The following is an 18,338-nucleotide window of genomic DNA, read 5'->3' on the forward strand; positions in this document are numbered from 1 at the left end:
GCTGAAGTAAAATTACCACTTTCCGTGTGGAAGTATCAGTTCATATGAAGTCTTGCAACAGTTTGTTGGCAAAACTCTCTGGAACATTTTTTTTTTTGAGTAATCATACTTTAGGATGTGTTTATTTGGACATTAAACTGTTTAGAAATATAAAAAAACAGTTTTCAATAATTTCTTGAAATTTAGCCATGTCTTTCCCATACTGTGAGACCTATTTGCTGTTGATTTGTGTAAACCATTTTCTTTTCGCATATTTTTTCAGCAGGCACTACAAAATTTTACTGTTTGCTATCCAAGTGCCTTTTAGCTTACTATATTCACCCTTTCCATAAGTTTTCTATATTGTTGATATTTCTAGCTGTAATACTTAGATAATTTTACTTGAAAATACAGTTCTAAATTAGCTGTCCTTAAGGGATGGGTGGGGGTTGGGATACATGCCTGGTGACACTGGCAAATCCAACCTGTACCTTTCTTCCCACACCTGCTCTACCCCCTGCAAGTATTGTTCTCTTGGTCTGGGATCATCTTTTAGTGGGGATGGCATCAGCCACTCAGCCTTTTCAGATGATGATGACTAGGTTGCTGGGACCAGTTCGACCCTGATTCCTGCACCACATTTGCTACCCTCTGCTCCTGTTGATTTGTCTGACCTTCTAGATATACAGTCAGCATTGATTATCTGTGAAAGGTGTGGCCTGTGCTCAGCATTCTTGGAAGTTCCTCTCACAGTGCTCTTGAGCCACCTAGCTTCAGCCAAGGAGGAGGTTCTCCTTCTGCTGCCCCTGTTGTTGCTTCTCCTGTGTCTGCTAAGGGAGCAGATCTTTCTTTGGTGGTTGTGCTTCAAGTAGCAGATCCTTGGTCTTTAGCTGCAATGTCAATGATAACTTTACCATCCTCAGCCAGTCTTCTGACATTGAAGATGAGCAAGGCATGAGCCAGGAAAGGGAAGAAATGTTCACGACACTTCCTTATCCTCCTCCTCCTTGTCTTCCTCCTCCTATTTGTCCTGGATTTCTCCCTCCTCCTGCAAGAAGAAAAAGGGTAAGTCCAGGAATGCATCTTACAAGAAATCTCATATGGTTTTGAGTGAGCACTCCTCCCATTCTGGGGGCAGTAGCTTTTAAACACCAATGGGTGATCATCCTGGCTCACTTTTGACTGGAGAACTGGCTCTGCCTCGGGTTTTTCTTACGAAACACCTGGTTGTACGATCACAACTTGCTTGCTCTACCCTTGCCTGGTCTCTGGTATGTGTGCGTGCAAGCAGCGAGGTTAGCTCTTCCATATTTTTTCGGGAACACACTGGGTAGAGCTGCACAGCTTACTTGCTCTGTGCCTGCATGGTCTAAAGACCATGTGTTAGCAATTACCAGGGTAGGCTCTTTCACCCATACTTTGTAACACCTCTTTGGACCCCAGCTGCAACCCACTTTTTAGCCTTTTACTTTACCTCCATTCTTGCTTCCTTTCTTTAATCCTGCTGTCCAGCCCAGCCTCTGACTATTACATTTTAGTGCAACTATGGGATTTTCTCCCTGTTCCACCTTTATTTTCTACTTATCTTTATCTTATTGTCCAGCCACTCCAACTCCCTGATTTCGCTCTAGCACTGAATGGCCAAAAGTGCCCAGTGCTTGGCTTGACAGCCTAAAATTTCTTAAAACCAAATCATCCATTACAGCGGCATTCATTTGCAACATTTAAATCTTCAATCATTCCCATGAACCTATACATTGTCTGAGAAGAGTAAGATTCAAATTTCCATCCCAAGAAATTCAAGTCTGGTGTTTATTCTCCAACAGGGCGGGTCACATGGTTCCCTGAATCTTTCCATACTCGAATGAGACCCTCTACTTTCACTCAGGCTCAGGGGCTTACCACTGTTGTCATTCCTAGCCTGTTGGATCCCTTGCTCACCATCCTGACCAGGATCATGGCATTGTCAAGTGGTTTTTAAAGTTTTAGTCAGCTGACAGCGATTTCCTCCTACTTGAAGATTGTTTCCTATATAAAAGGTGGTAGCCTGTATTTCCTCAGAAGCAGATATATGATTTTCAAAGTAATTTGTATTTTTCCTAGGCATACAAACCAGAGTCTATTATCATAGTTCCCACCTCAACCACCCAACTTTGTCCCAGAGGCCAAAAGGAAAAGTGCTAGAAGGCAGCTGATGACGGGGACATTCCACCACTCACCCCCTCTAACCACCAATTAAGCACTTTGTTACCACATTCAGTGACTGTCTTCAGGTCTTTTTGCAGAGTGCTCCTATGTAAGGGAATCTGGTTCATATACCTTGGAAAAATACAAATTACTATAAAAAAAATTGATTGTGTTCTTGTAATTTTTTACGAATTTAACGGGTGGTTCTTGAGTTGGAAAGGGTAATATAATAATTATAAAGGAAGCCCACAAAAAACTTCAAGTGATGGAAATTATTTTATTAGCTTTCAGAAGGGAACATTCTCTTCCCTCTTTCAGATACAAGGCATTCCCTTCCCTCTTTCAAATACAAATGGTCTAAAGAGCACATGTAAATACAAAAAGAAATACATATTACAGTAAAAAAGAAAAAGTAGTTGGAAGCAAAAAATGCAGATGGTAAATGAAGTGTAAAAAAAATTATGGAACATGTTAAAAAGTTTTTTTTCATTGCTTTTGTATATTGTATTATAAATTGTTTTAACAATTACATACTGATCAGGTAGAAGTAAGTTTTATATGGTGTACTGTGCTTCCAAAAAATGAAGGATCAGGATTGGATTTCCATATCTTATTCTAGGTCCTCATAAGGGATCATCAGTAATGATAATTTTGTAGGACACATACACTCTCTCTCTCTCTCTCTCTCTCTCTCTCTCTCTCTGGGTGTGATTGGTTAGTCTTCTGTTAATGTATAATTCATTTTATAATTAAATACAGGAGGATATGTACAAGGCGATCCTTGTTCTCACCAAGTTGAAACCATTCACCAGATACTTCCTCTCATTTGCCTCTTAGTGTTGAAGTAATATGGACTGCTTGGGTGTGGGTGGTCCCACATGACAAGTGACTAAGACAGATGCCACTAGTCCCTTGCATATACAATTTTTTAAGACCAGTTACAAGACTTGAGAGAAAATTCATGCAAGAAGTAAAGTTAAACAAAAATCCCTAAGAAAGAAAGTAGCAAAATGGTAGCATTTTGTGGGTAATATGAGTGTAGTCAGGTGTTTCTTCTCCCTTATATTTTTCAGTCTTTGTCATGTAGAACTTATTGTGCTTTACAGGGAAGTACAGCCTCTCCATGAAGAAATCAAACTTCATTCTGAGTTGCGTCATCGTAACATTGTTCAGTACCTGGGAACAGCTTCGGAAGATGGGTATTTCAAAATCTTCATGGAACAGGTACCTGGAGGGTCACTTTCTGCTTTGCTGAGGTCAAAGTGGGGTCCTCTGAAAGAGAATGAAGCAACCATAGCTTACTATACAAAGCAGATACTTGAAGGGCTCAAGTATCTTCATGACCAAAAAATTGTTCATAGGGATATAAAAGGTATGTATTATCCTTCAAAAAGGAATTATAGAAGTTAATTTCCTGTATTTCAGATCCTCAGTATAGAAATCTTTGTTTTTTAAGAAATGCAATATATTTTTTTAATTTAATACTTTGTTGTTTCTTTTCCTGTATTGCATTACCATTATTATCCACATTAGTAATTTACACTGGGCTCTAGTTTGATTTTATGTAAGCTTGCATGGACATTCAAAGCTTTAGCATGATTCTTTGCAGTGTCAAAAATGTCTATTGTGTAGGATGCATATTGAGGGCTTTTGCATTATACTGACAAAAATTTATTGAATTACATAATATTATATATAAAAAATTTATACTTTATTCATTTATGACCACTCTTAAACGGGGATGTGTTTAGGATATACTATTCTATGTTATTTTAGTACTTTCAGTTATTTACCTTTTTAATTGATTTCTTATAATGAAAAATGTTTATTCATATGTTTTAGATCAATTGATATTTCAGGATCATTTATATATGAATGTTAAAAGAGGTCTTACTCTAGTAGGTTGGTATATCAATGAAGGTAGACACTTTAAGACAGTTACATTTTCCTATTTTCATGGTTTGTTTTATTAAACATTCTTATTATTGTATAGAGACAGTAATGCTTTTGTAACCTAACACTGGTAAAAATTCTTTTTGTGTTAATTTTTCAAAAGGTCTGATAGTTTTATACTTTGACATATGTCATACATAGACAAATCAAAGTTGCACTTAAAATAAATAAATAAATAAATAAAAATAAATAAATAATAATAAATAAATAAATAAAAATAAATAAATAAATATGAATAACTGAAAAAAAAATAAATAGAAATAAAAAAATAAATAAATAAAAAAAAAAAAAATAAATAAATAAATAAAAATAAATAAATAAATAAATAAAAATAAATTAATAAATAAAAAAAATAAATAGTCATAGAAACTGACTTGTGTGAGTAAACTTATTTTATTCAGCTCCTTATTAAATGAATGAGTTGGATTTATTTTGCTGATACAAGGTTTAGGTTAATTTTCTGGCTTCATAATGAATTGAGCTCAGTAATTTTATTTGTGAAAGTGCAAAGTAGAAATTTCAATTTGAAAGATGTGCAAAGTAGAAATTTCAATTTGAAAGATGTGCAGGGTTTGTATGTCTATGTGACTGATGAGGTTATATAAATCATAAATGTAGAATAACAAGTACGTGCAGTTTATTAATTAATCTTGATATCTCACAGGTGATAATGTTCTAGTCAATACTTATACGGGCGTTGTTAAAATTTCGGATTTTGGAACATCAAAACGATTAGCCGGTGTTTGTTTAAGTACAGAAACGTTTACTGGAACCTTGCAGTATATGGCTCCAGAGGTTATTGACAAGGGAGCCAGAGGCTATGGTGCACCGGTAAGGGCAAATATATCTCTCTCTCTCTCTCTCTCTCTCTCTCTCTCTCTCTCTCTCTCTCTCTCTCTCTCTCTCTCTCTCTCTCTCTCATATTGTTTTTAAAATTTACAATTTGTGTGAAACAAATTCTCTCTCTCTCTCTCTCTCTCTGTGTTAATGATATAGAGTACAGCCGTTATGTTTAGAATACTAAACATAATGTCTGCATTATGTTTAGTATTTTACTTTTCATCCTTTCTCATTTTCTCTTCTCCACCGAATGTTAGCTTTGCATTGCTGCAGTTTTTTATCCTTCATTTACAAACAAAACCTTGGAACAAGCCCTGTGAGTCTAGAAATGTGATGTAGTGGTCTGGTATAACCACTGTATATTTATAGTTATTTTTGTAAAGCGTTAACCTGAAAGCATTTAATTACATTTCTAAACTCAAAGAGCACTTGCCCACAATGTTTGTTGTGTTCATAAGTGAAAGCTGGAAATTAAACGGGCAATGTCAGAAAATCTGGATAGGTAAGGAGAGATGAGACCCAATGTCTTAATTGAAAAGAGAAAAGGATAAAGTAGAGCATGTTGATACCATCCAGAGAGCCATGCAGTAAATTAATAATGTTTGTGGGAAAGGTTTTGATATTGTTGGTAAGATTTCAAACACTCCAACCTTTGTCCCTAGTATTTACCCTCTGCAAAGAGAACCATAAGAAAAAATATCTCTTCTAGTTGTAAACGTTATGTTATGTTAAGGAAAAAGACTAGATATTGAAGAATTTCCCTTAAGTGTAGTGGCCATATAATGTAAAGTAAAGAATATGGTTATTGCTTGGGTTTTTCATTTCTTCTTGCAGCTGTCTAGGAAGGCCCAGTATTATTGTGTTAATGGATATCATTCAAAGAGTGTATCATCTGCTTGTAAGCCTCCAAAAAATCAGTTGATTCTTGAATCTTCAGCTTTTACTTTTTTGCCTTGCATATCGAGTACATTTAGAACTAAATTATGTAAAGTGTTTTCAGTGGAATATAAATGGTATTTTGCATTGAGGTGCATTATGTATTGCTTTGCAGAATGGCAAAAACTTTTATTTTTCCAGTTCTTTGTTTTGATTGTGTTCAATACCATTCTTCCCCCTTATCTTTTCAGGCAGATATTTGGTCTTTAGGTTGTACTGTCGTGGAAATGGCAACGGGTAATCCCCCTTTCATTGAGCTTGGATCTCCTGAGGCTGCAATGTTTAAGGTATGGATGTGATGCAATACTGGTACTTTTTAAGGCTGATTAGTGATGCTTTTTTTTCATGTAGATTTTTTTATTCTGTGCAATGTTTATAGTTTTATGCATTTTAGCATAAAATTCAGTTTCTGTTGTGGTATAATAATTTTCTGTTGTGGTATAATAATGCTAAGTGGCTTATGCTAATTCAAAATTCCTATTTACTGCATTCTTCCTAGGGTTGATGTTAGGTTTACTTTGTATTTTATATCGTTATGTGATTTTATACAAGGGGAAAATGGATATGTTGGGATTTAATTGAAGAATAAAAGGTGATCATTTGGAAAGCATCATCTTAATGCAGAGAACTTGGTAGGTCTTTGTACTATTTCTTCAGCCTAGTTACATTACTGACTACCTTTCCTTTTCAGCCATTCCCTTTGGTTTTTTCTTACGTAGCTGTCTAATATTTATCACTTTATCTCTGCCGTGCTGCAAATAGCACATTTCATTGAAGAACATATCTTGCGCAAACGCTCAGGTGAAAATTAAAGCAAGGTAAACTTTATGTTGGATATTTTTTTGGGCAGAGACAGAGATCATTGCTATTTTTGGTAATTTTCATTTTAATTTTATAGACTTAGATGTGTAATGAGGTCTCTCCTGTCTTCTGTTTTGAGATCCCAGGTGGTCTAGTCTTTATATATTCCTCATTACTGGGGTTATGCCACCAAATGGTCTTTTCCTGGTATACCCATATTTACTACTCTTATAACTGGTTTCTCCTGTTCCCATCTTTTCACATGTACTAACCATCTAAGTCTATTTTCCATCCTCAAGGCACCACATTTTTGAGCAACTCCCTCATTTGAAACATGATCTTCCCAATCTACCATAGCCATGAATCTCAACATTTTGTAGAAACACCTCTTAGAATCTTCTTCACATTCTTTGCATTTGTTTCTGTTGTGAAAAGCATAAACCTTGTTTATTTTTCATAAGTCTTTTCTCTTTTCTAGTAATTCAGATCTGTTTTTTACCTTAACTTAGAATCTCATCCAACTTCAGTGGTATGGCTAATCTTTTTCTTCCTTTATTTTCAATAATGTACTTCTTTAAATGCCTGTCATTTTACCTCAAGAAGGTCTTCTTCCCTCACTTCACTAGTCACTCTGATTATGTGAAGTCTTCCATTCCCCCAAATACATCTCCCACAACATCCGGAGGTGTGCATTTCCACCTAGGAAGAGACCAGAGGGAATGAGTGAAAATTAAAATGTAGAGAGCAATACGCCTGGATCATGAAAAGATGCTACAAAGATGATTATTTTTTCCAAATAGTTTAACTAGATCACTGAAACAACTCAGCAAGGCAGTAGCTATGGAAGTAACAGTACAGATAGATGGGAGGAAGGGCTCAGGAAATCATGGAGCCAGGGTGTAGTTGAAGAACTAGATTTAATAGGAGGACAGGCAGAATGTGCACAGGACAGCAGAGAATGTAGAGAACTCATTTCATGTTTAACCCCATAAAAGGAAAAGCTGTCCAATGGTCATTAGTGATAAAGATTATGAGATAACACCCTTAACTCTCAGAAGGTGGAAGTGTTTGTTTTTAACAAAATGTATGAGAACTATTCTCATGAAATTAATCAATTACAGTTCCAGAATTTAGGGACGGTAAATCAAAATATTGAAGATTTCTTCCATAAATGTTTTCTAAGAGTTGACACATCTTGCTAGGTGAAAGTTGGGTAGTCACTTGAAATATGTAAATATAAATGTTGTTCTGAATTCTTTGCAGAATAACACTTTTAATTATAATTGCTCTCTCTGTTTCCTGGGGTTAGGTCATAAGGATTATTCAAATCTCAGTGGCTCACACAAGTGTCACAGAATTAAAGAAGTCATAAATTTAATAAAGTTTGTTACTCTTTGAAATTAAGAGCACTGCAGTTCAACAGTACATGTAATCCATTCTCGTTTATTATCGAGATTCATCATTCCACAGAGCTGGACACATTTCTTTTCTAGTATAGACAAAGTCAGCATTAAGATTGGACGAAATAAAGTTGACTGATGAAATAACTTTATCCAAGAGTTTGAGATAAGAGTTAGCACCAGAAGACTCCTCCTCTGGAGAGCCATACTCCAAACAAGGAAGAAGAAAGAGTTAAAACACTTAGATATAATAGCTTCATCACCAAACATTCTAAAACATTTCCACAATATATCAGCTTTTTGAGAAACAGAAGAAGGAATATTATGTATGTGCTTCTTCCCCGTAGGGGAGTAATGTTGTTGTGGACCTCACATGGTGCATTGTAGGCATTACATAAGGTTCTTTGCAGAGTCCCTTTGTCTACTAGCTGCAACCCCTTTTATTCCTTTTACTCTACTTCTGCTTATATTCTCTTTCTTCCATCTTACTTTCCACCCCTTGCTGACAGTTGTTTCATAATGCAACTGTAAGGTTTCATTCGTGTTACACCTTTAACAACCTTTTTACTCTTTTTTCCTCTTAGCATTGAAAGGTCCCAGCACTTGGCTTTTGGTATAAATTTTGCATTCCGTTCCATTCCGCGTATACTTCTCAAAGGTCAATTTCTTATCAAAAATTAGGCCGAAAATCATGTCACTGAGAATTAATACTGTACTATTAAAATGTAAATCAGAATGCAAGGTAGAAGTGGTCTGGATTGACTAACTATCGTACTCTGAGTTTTAGAAGGGTTGAGCGTCATGCCCCGAAGCATACCCTACTCATGAATAATTGCCAGATCTCAATTCAAGGATTTTACAGCCACTGGCCTAAGGTGCAGAGAAGGAACAACAGCTAGAAAAATAGCATGATTAGCATATGTAATCAGCGTTCCTCAATTCTTGCTGCATGTCATTAGTATAAATGAAGAGCAAAGGTCCTATAATGCTCCTTTGATTAACACATGAACTGACATTGCTTAAGCTACTATCCTGGCCATCAACAAAGACTCTTTGGGTGCCTGTTAACAATTAATTTAAAATATTAATAAAAGATCCACCAATTCTCAGTCTTATCTGGTTCATAAGTGCTTTATGATTCACCTGGTCAGAGGTTTCATTTAAATCTAAACCAACCATGCATGCCTCTCTACCCTCATCAAGAGCACTCTGCAAGACAGTAGATATTGACAAGATTGCTTCACAAAAACCAAGGCCTTTATGAAACCTGAACTGAAATGTTGGTAGCAGGTTATTATCTTCAAAGCATAGAGAGCAGATTCTCATAACCCTTAGATGAAACAGGGATACATGTAATTGCATTATGCCTATATTCTGATGGGGATGAGGGTGGGGTCAGTCAGTTAATTATTGCTGCAGTTTTTCTCTTCCAAACAAAAGGAAAACTTGCAAGTCCAATTTACACTCTGAAAACAGCAGTAATCTTAGGAGTAATGAAACCAGCAATCTTTTTGCAAAAGATAAGAAGGATCCCATTAGGGTCCGTGTTGCCAGAACTGTGAAGCCCAGAAGCAAAGTTTTGACTTCTCCAGATTTGAAGGCTTTTAAACACAACTTAGGCTCTTGAAACCATGGCTGAGGCAACGCCAGGGACTCACCACACTGCTTGCTCACAAAGATTTGAGCCAAAAGTCCTGCTTTCTGCGTATGGCAACATACAGCAGGTCTGTCAGCTCTTACAAAGGGAGGGCATCCTAGAATTAACTCCAAAAGAGTGATGACTAAAGGGTATACTCTTACTATCGGTTATAACCACAAGAGAGCAAGATCATCTCATCCTTATTTTAAGCTCTCTCAGCTCTCTCTCATAGACAACCTGAGCTTGACTTTCAAGTTCAGTGAAATTACAACACAAAAAGTTTGATCAATTGTTCTTCCATAAGTAATAAGCTTCTTGTTTTTTATGGTGGGCAGTCTTACACGTATCATTAAACCATAGCTTATATTTTCAGAAGGAATCCTCCTCTCAATAACTTTTTGTGCTAAGATGATCATTAAAACACTCAATAATGTTAGGACATTTAAATATCACTCCGACTGAGCTCAGTAAGGTCATGGTGAATACCATCCCAGTTGGCCTGGGATATCAAGTTTACCTTTTTTGAAAAGCTAACATCTGGAACAACCTGATCCATCTTCACATTAACCTTAATCAGACTCCGGTCAAATGAGCCCACTGGCGAACCTATTCCACAAGATACAATCCCTGTAACATCTGTGAATACAAGGTCAAGATGGTTACCAGATTGAGTTGTGGATTCAGTTATTAATTACTCACAACAGGAATGTGGAAAAATCTAAAGTACCGTATTTGATGGCTTATAACATGCATGTCTGCATAGGACGCACCTCAATTTCAGCAGGACATTGAGGAAAAAAAAATAAGGTTTCCTAGCCTATGCTCATATGATTTTGGTAAGTAAAAACTGTAGTATTAGGTTACCATATGCATATTGTTTCTTACCAACAGAATCAACAAAAACATTAATAAAGAAGTTATTTACCATATTTATATTTATCAAAATATGTATTATACAAGCAGCCATTTACTACGATTGAATGTTTCGTCTGCTGCTGAAAGCTACCTCATAGGTTTACCAATAGATTGCAACACATTCATTTGTAAACATTGTTTCTTACCGGCAGAATCAACAAAAACATTAATAAAGATGTTACCTACGGTAATATGTTATATATATCCATTATATATTATAAAAGTATGCAATCAAGGGGTAAAATCCAATAAATAAAAATGTTTCCTATGTAACGGCTCGAGTCTCGTGAGCAACTGAACAAAACCATGTTATTATTCTTAAAAGAGAATGCTAGCACGAGTTACGAAGTATCAACTCAACGGAGCCTTGTTATTATGCCTAAAGAGAATGGTAGCAGGAATTGTCAACCACCAATTGATTGAAGCCATGTTGTTATGCGTAAAGAGAATGTTAGCAGGAATTGCCAACTACCAACTGAATGAAGCCTTGTTATCCGTAAAGCTCTCGAGATAATCACCAATAGGTGGCAGCACACGTACTGTAAGTCTGTAAATGTGGAATGCGGCGATCCGCTGTAGACGACGATAATGATATTAACATTTTAATGAAAATATCGATAATAACAACGTAGATATTGATTACAATACTAGCAGTAGTAATTGCGATGATGGTAAGTGTGATAATGATAAATAATTATAATAAACTTTGTTTATTAATAGGTTATTAGGATAACACCGAATGTTACGCTAGGCTACAACATCTATGTGAGGTTTCATGTATAATTTCAGCCAAAATTCCTAAATTTTGAGCCTACATTATGTACATAGGACGCAGGGGGATTTTTTGGGCCATTTTTTTTTTTTTAAAAAGTGCGTCTTATACGCCGTCAAATACGGTAGCAACACCACGATTATGTATGGCAGTAACTGAGCTCGGGCATGTAGTGTTATGAGCATTGCAATCACCAACAAAAATGAAACAAGCCTTGGAGTCAGCTTCCTGAACTGCTGCCTTTGTGGTAAGCAAGCAGCTATAAATAAAGATATCCAAGTTCACCAATAACTACACATAAAACAATGCAGTATATGGCATAGTAACTGTGCTGCAACGCCAAAATACAGAATCATTGTGGACTGTATGATGCCAAGTTTGCGTAACAATACATTGTCTTTGTTTTTGAGAAATGTAGGCTATATCCTGTGCTATAAGCTCTGCCCATGATCCACTAAAGTAACTTCAAGCATCTAGTGACATTATGAATGAGTTTCTTTGCAATGATGTAAATTTTGAATGTGTGAAAAATTTACAGCAAAAAAAAAATATCTTCACATGACACCAAGTGGAGTCTCAAAGCTCTTTGAGGTTGGGAAGATGGTGATACTAAAAGGCAACCAAAAGCCTTTCATGATTGTATGATTTAAGTGAGTAATACTAATTTATGTGTGGACTGTATAAATGTAATTTTGGGTAAAACTTATTACTATGTTTTGTAAATATTTAACTTTAGTTAATAGCAGTTTTTTAGTGCTATTGAACTCTGTTGTTGTGATCCTATTTTATAAAATAGAGCAGTCACTCTCTTATGTAGAGAGTATGCGATTTGTATTGAATACCTTTTTGCTTATAGGTCTAAGATGTCTGATTAAACTACATAATGATTTATTGCAATTAAATTTTTCAGTATGCATTTTGTGCTACTGGGTGATTATTGCATGTTTGGGGAAAATTTTGTAAGGAAATTTTTATAGTTTTATAGTATTATGTTTTTCAAGTCTCATGTTCATAGTGTATACGCTTTTGCAGTGGTGTTCAGCTCTATTTAATGATGAAAAATTTTCACATCGTGTGTGTGTGTGTGGCAGTCAAGTACCAACTGTGTATGAGACATTATGCTTGTTTCATAATTTCTGTACACCTGTATAGTGTACGTTGACCATGGTATTCCTAAGTGATTAGGGTTACATTTTAGTTAAGAAATATTTACTGAAGAATCAATTCTTGGAGTCAGTGCATTGTAAGTGAAAGATTTATAATAAGTACACTTTTGTACCAATATTCATCACTCATTCAGTTGTCTTTTACAGGTAGGACTGTACAAAATGCATCCTGACATCCCAGAAGAACTAAGTGAAAAGGCTCGAATCTTTATCCTCCGCTGTTTTGAAGCTGATCCGACTAAGAGAGCCACAGCTGCACAGCTACTTGAGGACCCATTCCTCACCGAGTATGACACGTAGGACTGCTGCCTCTTTTGTAGTGGCATGCGGATTGATCCTCCTCATTTTCTGTCTCTAGTGGAATATACTTTATTATACCTCTGAATTATTTTTAAACTCTTTTGTTGAAGTTTGTGGTGTTTGCTTAATAATTTTAAATGTTTTAAAACCACAGAATTGAATGCTCCTCCCTTTACTCTGTGCAGTGGATTAATACCTTATTTTACTTTGTACATCTGTTTTTTTATATATATATATATATATATATATATATATATATATATATATATTATGGTAAATATTGCTGTATGATTGGGTTAGGGTTCACAAAAACAGTTTGGAAGGTGATTGACTGGATAAAGACCCTATAACTTGGGTTTAATGGGGATATGTTACTAGCCACCCAAAAAATAGTAGGTAATAATGATGCAATGACCCCCACCTACCAGCTTTAGAGCATTTCTTTAGATAAATATGTAGGTAATAATACCTTAACCCTCTAACGCCGAGCCTCTATTTACAAAAGTGTCTGTCGATGTGTCGCGCGTTCGGGAGTTAGCACGAAGCGGAAAAAGTTTTTTCAAAAAATCACAGGACGCTTAGTTTTTAAGATTAAGAGTTCATTTTTGGCTCCTTATTTTTGTCATTGCCTGAAGTTTAGTATGCAACCATCAGAAATGAAAAAAATATTATTATCATATATAAATATTGAAATATATGACAACGCAAAAAAAAATTTCATATATAATTGTATACAAATCGCGCTGTGAGCAAAACAGTTAAAGCTAACGAGTTATTTTTTTTCTTTGTATTGTACACTAAATTGCAATGATTTTGGTATATAACAAATTGTAAAATGATCAAAGCAACACAGAGAAAATATTATCACAAAATGATGCATGAATTCGTAACACGCGGACATAAAAAAAAGTTTTTTTCAATAATTCACCATAAATCAAAATATTGTGCTAGAGACTTCCTGTTTGTTGCAAAATGAAGGTAATTGATTGAATATTACTAGAATGTACGTGTTTTAGCTTACAATTGCAGTTTTCGACCATTTCGGTCGAGTTAAAGTTGACTGAAAGTAGAATTTTTTCTATTTATCGTGATTTATATGAAAATATTTCAAAACTGATAAAAGCTACAACCATGAGTTATTTGTTGTTGTATTCTACATGAAATTGTGCACATTTCCATATATAAAACTTTATGTAACGACTAAAATAAAACGGTGCAAACATTACAACAAAGTGACGAAAGAATTTCTGAGATGTTCGGCCGAGTTACTGCGCTGACATAAGGAAAAAGTTTTTTTCAAAAATTCACCATAAATCGAAATATTGTGCTAGAGACTTCCAGTTTGTTGCAAAATGAAGGTACATGATTGAATATTACTAGAATGTAAGAGTTCTAGCTTACAATTGCGTTTTTCGATCATTTCGGTCGAGTTAAAGTTGACCAAAGGTTGAAATTTTGGCGCTTATCATGATTTATATGAAAATATTTCAAAACTGATAAAAGATACAACCATAAGTTATTTTCTGTTGTATTCTACATGAAATTGCACACATTTTCATATATAAAACTTTATGTAACAACTAATATAAAACGGTGCAAACATTACAACAAAGTGACAAAAGAATTCCCGAGATGTTCGGCCGAGTTAGCACGCGCGGACATAAGGAAAGTTTTTTTTTTTTTTCAAAAATTCACCATAAATCGAAATATTGTGCTAGAGACTTCCAGTTTGTTGCAAGATGAAGGTACATGATTGAATATTACTAGAATGTAAGAGCTTTAGCTTACAATTGCGTTTTTTTACCATTTTGGTCGAGTTAAAGTTGACCGAAGGTTGAAATTTTGGCACTTATCGTGATTTATATGGAAATATTTCAAAACTGATAAAAGCTACAACCATGAGTTATTTTCTGTCGAATTCTACATGAAATTGCACACATTTCCATATATAAAACTTTATGTAACGACTAATATAAACCGGTGCAAACATTACGACAAAGTGACGAAAGAATTTCTGAGATGTTCGGCAGAGTTACAGCGCGCGGACGTAAGGGAAAAGTTGTTTCAAAAATTCACCATAAATCGAAATATTGTGCTAGAGACTTCCAATTTGTTGCAAAATGAAGGTAAATGACTGAATATTACTAGAATGTAAGAGTTTTAGCTTAAAATTGCATTTTTCGACCATTTCAGTCGAGTTAAAGTTGACCAAAGGTTGAAATTTTGGCACTTACCCTGATTTATATGGAAATATTTCAAAACTGATAAAGCTACAACCTTGAGTTATTTTCTGTTGTATTTTACATGAAATTGCACACATTTCCATATATAAAACTTTATGTAACGACTAATATAAAACGGTGCAAACATTACAACAAAATGATGAAAGAATTTCTGAAATTTTCAGCCGAGTTACCGCGCGGACGTAAGGAAAAAGTTTTTTAAAAAATTCACCATAAATCGAAATATTGTGCTAGAGACTTCCAATTTGTTGCAAAATGAAGGTAAATGATTGAATGTTACTAGAATGTAAGAGTTTTAGCTTACAATTGCGTTTTTCGACCATTTCGGTCGAGTCAAAGTTGACTGAAGGTTGAAATTTTGTGCAGTGGACGTACGGTACGTCCACTCTGCACCCAACCGACAATTTTAGTCGACGTACGATACGTCCAGTCGGTGTTTAAGGGTTAAAAGACAATCACGTAAAAAGGAGAAATTAGATGATTGGATCAAAATAGAATAAGACAATTTGTAATCACTGAATCCTCTCACCAACTCCAGAGAACTTGCGTATAATTGCGATTCAAACAAGAAAACAAAAGGGAATTGGAAAGCATAGAAAATGATGAAAAACTGAAGAAAATTATTGCCCACTTGCCAAGATCTCTCCAACTAGTATTATATTTGCAGTGTAACAATTAATACTTTTTGTTCTGGGGGAAATAAAAACCATTGCCTTTTATGTAGGACTATCCTTCAGTGGGAAGTGGAGATTGTTGTTGAACTTTTTAATAAAGTAGTTAACTGGTGGTGATTGCGGTAGGTGATTGTGGGAGTACCCCTCACTTACCTTTGTCACCAGTCACTTATTCGTTAACCATCTCTTAGAATGGATCTTTTGCTACACTCCTCTCAGTCTTCGGAGTTACTTGTATTAGGACTTGCTGTCCTTGTATAATGACTCAGATGCTAGGACTGGTGTCTCTCCACTGGCAGGAAACTGACCCATGCACCCCACTCACCATACCTTACTAATTTGTATGTCCTAGGTATACAGCTGTAGCCAGTTAAGTACTGTGAAAGATTTGGCCCTCCTTTAACATTCCTGAAAGTCCTTTCGTAGCATTCATAGACCACTTGGCTTCAGTGTCTACTAAGGAGGGAGTTCCTCCAGCAGTAGATCATCCAGTTTTGTCAGCTCCAGCATTAAATATGGCTGTACTAGCCTTGAGCAATTTTTGTACATTGAACTTGAGCAATATTTGGGCCAGGAAAGAGAAGAAAAACTCACAACATTCTTTACCCTGTCCCTCCTCCACATCAAGTGCATCTTCCTCCTTTTCCCCATCCTCAGTTTCTCCCTCCCCCTACAGGAGGAGGAAGAAGGAGTCCAAGAAGGACACTCACGTGAAGTCCAATGGGGCTTTGAACAAGCATTCTTTTCAGTTTCAGAGAAGTAGTAGCTCTCAAACACCTATGGATGATAGGTTACCTTCTGGCCAGGGTGTTGAGGCCCTCACTGAATATGCTTATTACCTTGTGCTGGTGCACTTTGACTAGAGGATTGCTCCCAGTTCTTTTTGTGTTTCCCCCCGTTGGGGGGTAGTGCTGTCAGTGCACCTCACGGGGTGAACTGTAGGCTTTACTAAAGGTTCTTTGCAGCGTCCCTTCGGCCCCTAGCTGCAGCCCCTTTCATTCCTTTTACTGTACCTCCATTCATATCTTGCTATCCACCCTCTCCTTACAATTATTTCATAGTGCAACTGCCAGGTTTTCCTCCTGTTACACCCTTTGGACCTACTTACTCTCAATTTCCTTTCCAGCTCTGAATGACCTCATAGGTCCCAGTGCTTGGCCTTTGGCCTAAATTCTATATTCCATTCCAACCATTCCATTCCATTCCATTCCATTCTTGTGTTTCCCAAAACATTCTTTGTCAAGCCAGTGTGGCTTGCTTGTCTGGTCTCCAGACTATGCACATGCAAGTACCAGGGTAATCTCAACCACCAGTACTTCCCCTGAAAGCACCTCTGGTTGAACCTGCACTGCCTGGCCATTTGGTTCATGTGAGACCTCCAAATTGTGCACATGCCAGTGGTAGGTTCATTCATGACAGATCCCTTCTCAAGAGGTGCATTTGCATGGTAATGTGCTTGCCCATTTCCTTATACCTTTCACTAGTTCAACTGTTTTACATAGTCAGGTGTGGGCTGTCCTTTGCCTCTCAGTGGAACTTCTCAGTTTGTCAGCTAATGAGGGTAGGTGTCCGACAATGCCAGACAACCTTTATCTCATTCTTAGGGACATCCTCCACAGTTCCTTGGACACTTTCTCCTTGGCAACTGGGGTGGCTGCTAAGGTTGTGGAGGCACCCAGCTTTGGTTGGACAGACAAGTATCTCGCCAGAATACGATACTTGGTTCAAATCTGGGCGTGTGAGGGAAGAATGATTGGACCTTCTCTCCCTCCTGTTCTTTCAGAGTAGCATCTAGGCCAAAGTATCAGCTAGATTGGACTATGTTACAGGTAACTACACGTAAGGCACCAAGTCTTAAAGGCATCTGTAAGACGTGTCTCCTTGCACACAGCACTCTTCCTTTTAATGGGGGGGGGTTCTGTCAAACTTTGTTCTGAACTTAGTTTTTTTTTGTTTTTTAGTCAGAAATAGCTACCCTCAGACATGTTTTCCCTTACAGGAAAATTAAATGGTTCCCCATACTTTTCCTAACTTGAGTGATGCTCTCTACCCTCACTCAGGCCCAGGGCCTTAGCACTCTGTCACCCCTTTGTCCGACCAAGTAGAAGGTTACAGGAGTCATGAATCCCTTGCTCATTTATTGCATTTTCCTAGTTGTCAGAGAAAACCTTCCACCCCAGAACTTTGTGGTGCACAGCTCTTCTCCTTTGGCATGAAGACTTCTGTCCTCATGCCAAAGGAGAAGAGTTCTGCGCCGCAAAGTTCAGTCATTTGCTAACATTTACCATAAACATATTCATATTGGACTATAACATAAGAAATGGCCAAGGTTGACAAATATATTATCACATTCAAGCCAAGGGCCATGTAGCACTTGAAGGCCTTCGTTTAGCTCATCACCAACCCACACATTTCAGTACTAGTCTCAGCCTCTACTTATGTACAAATAGTTTTGTGATGCTTAATGTTTATATGCTCTATGACATTGGATGTTATTTAATTTAGATAGAAAGAGAAAGACCTGATTTTTGCT

At 36.5% G+C, this 18,338-nt stretch overlaps 1 protein-coding gene across 11 annotated transcripts in view; it reads left to right on the plus strand.

Moving 5' to 3' along the window:
* Ask1 (apoptotic signal-regulating kinase 1) overlaps positions 1-18,338 on the plus strand; it is a 219,560-nt gene that overhangs the window by 39,900 nt on the left and 161,322 nt on the right. For 6 of the 11 annotated variants that reach the window (XM_067103966.1, XM_067103971.1, XM_067103976.1 and 3 more), the window contains exons 14-17: positions 3,273-3,538; positions 4,784-4,950; positions 6,087-6,182; positions 12,736-12,884. In XM_067103966.1, coding sequence (XP_066960067.1) covers positions 3,273-3,538; positions 4,784-4,950; positions 6,087-6,182; positions 12,736-12,884 — 678 coding nt within the window. The remainder of the gene's footprint in view (positions 1-3,272; positions 3,539-4,783; positions 4,951-6,086; positions 6,183-12,735; positions 12,885-18,338) is intronic. The other 5 variants (XM_067103970.1, XM_067103975.1, XM_067103968.1 and 2 more) reach the window with 1 other exon arrangement.

Source organism: Macrobrachium rosenbergii, chromosome 5 (assembly GCF_040412425.1).
Source record: "Macrobrachium rosenbergii isolate ZJJX-2024 chromosome 5, ASM4041242v1, whole genome shotgun sequence".
Taxonomy (NCBI): Eukaryota; Metazoa; Arthropoda; class Malacostraca; order Decapoda; family Palaemonidae; genus Macrobrachium; species Macrobrachium rosenbergii.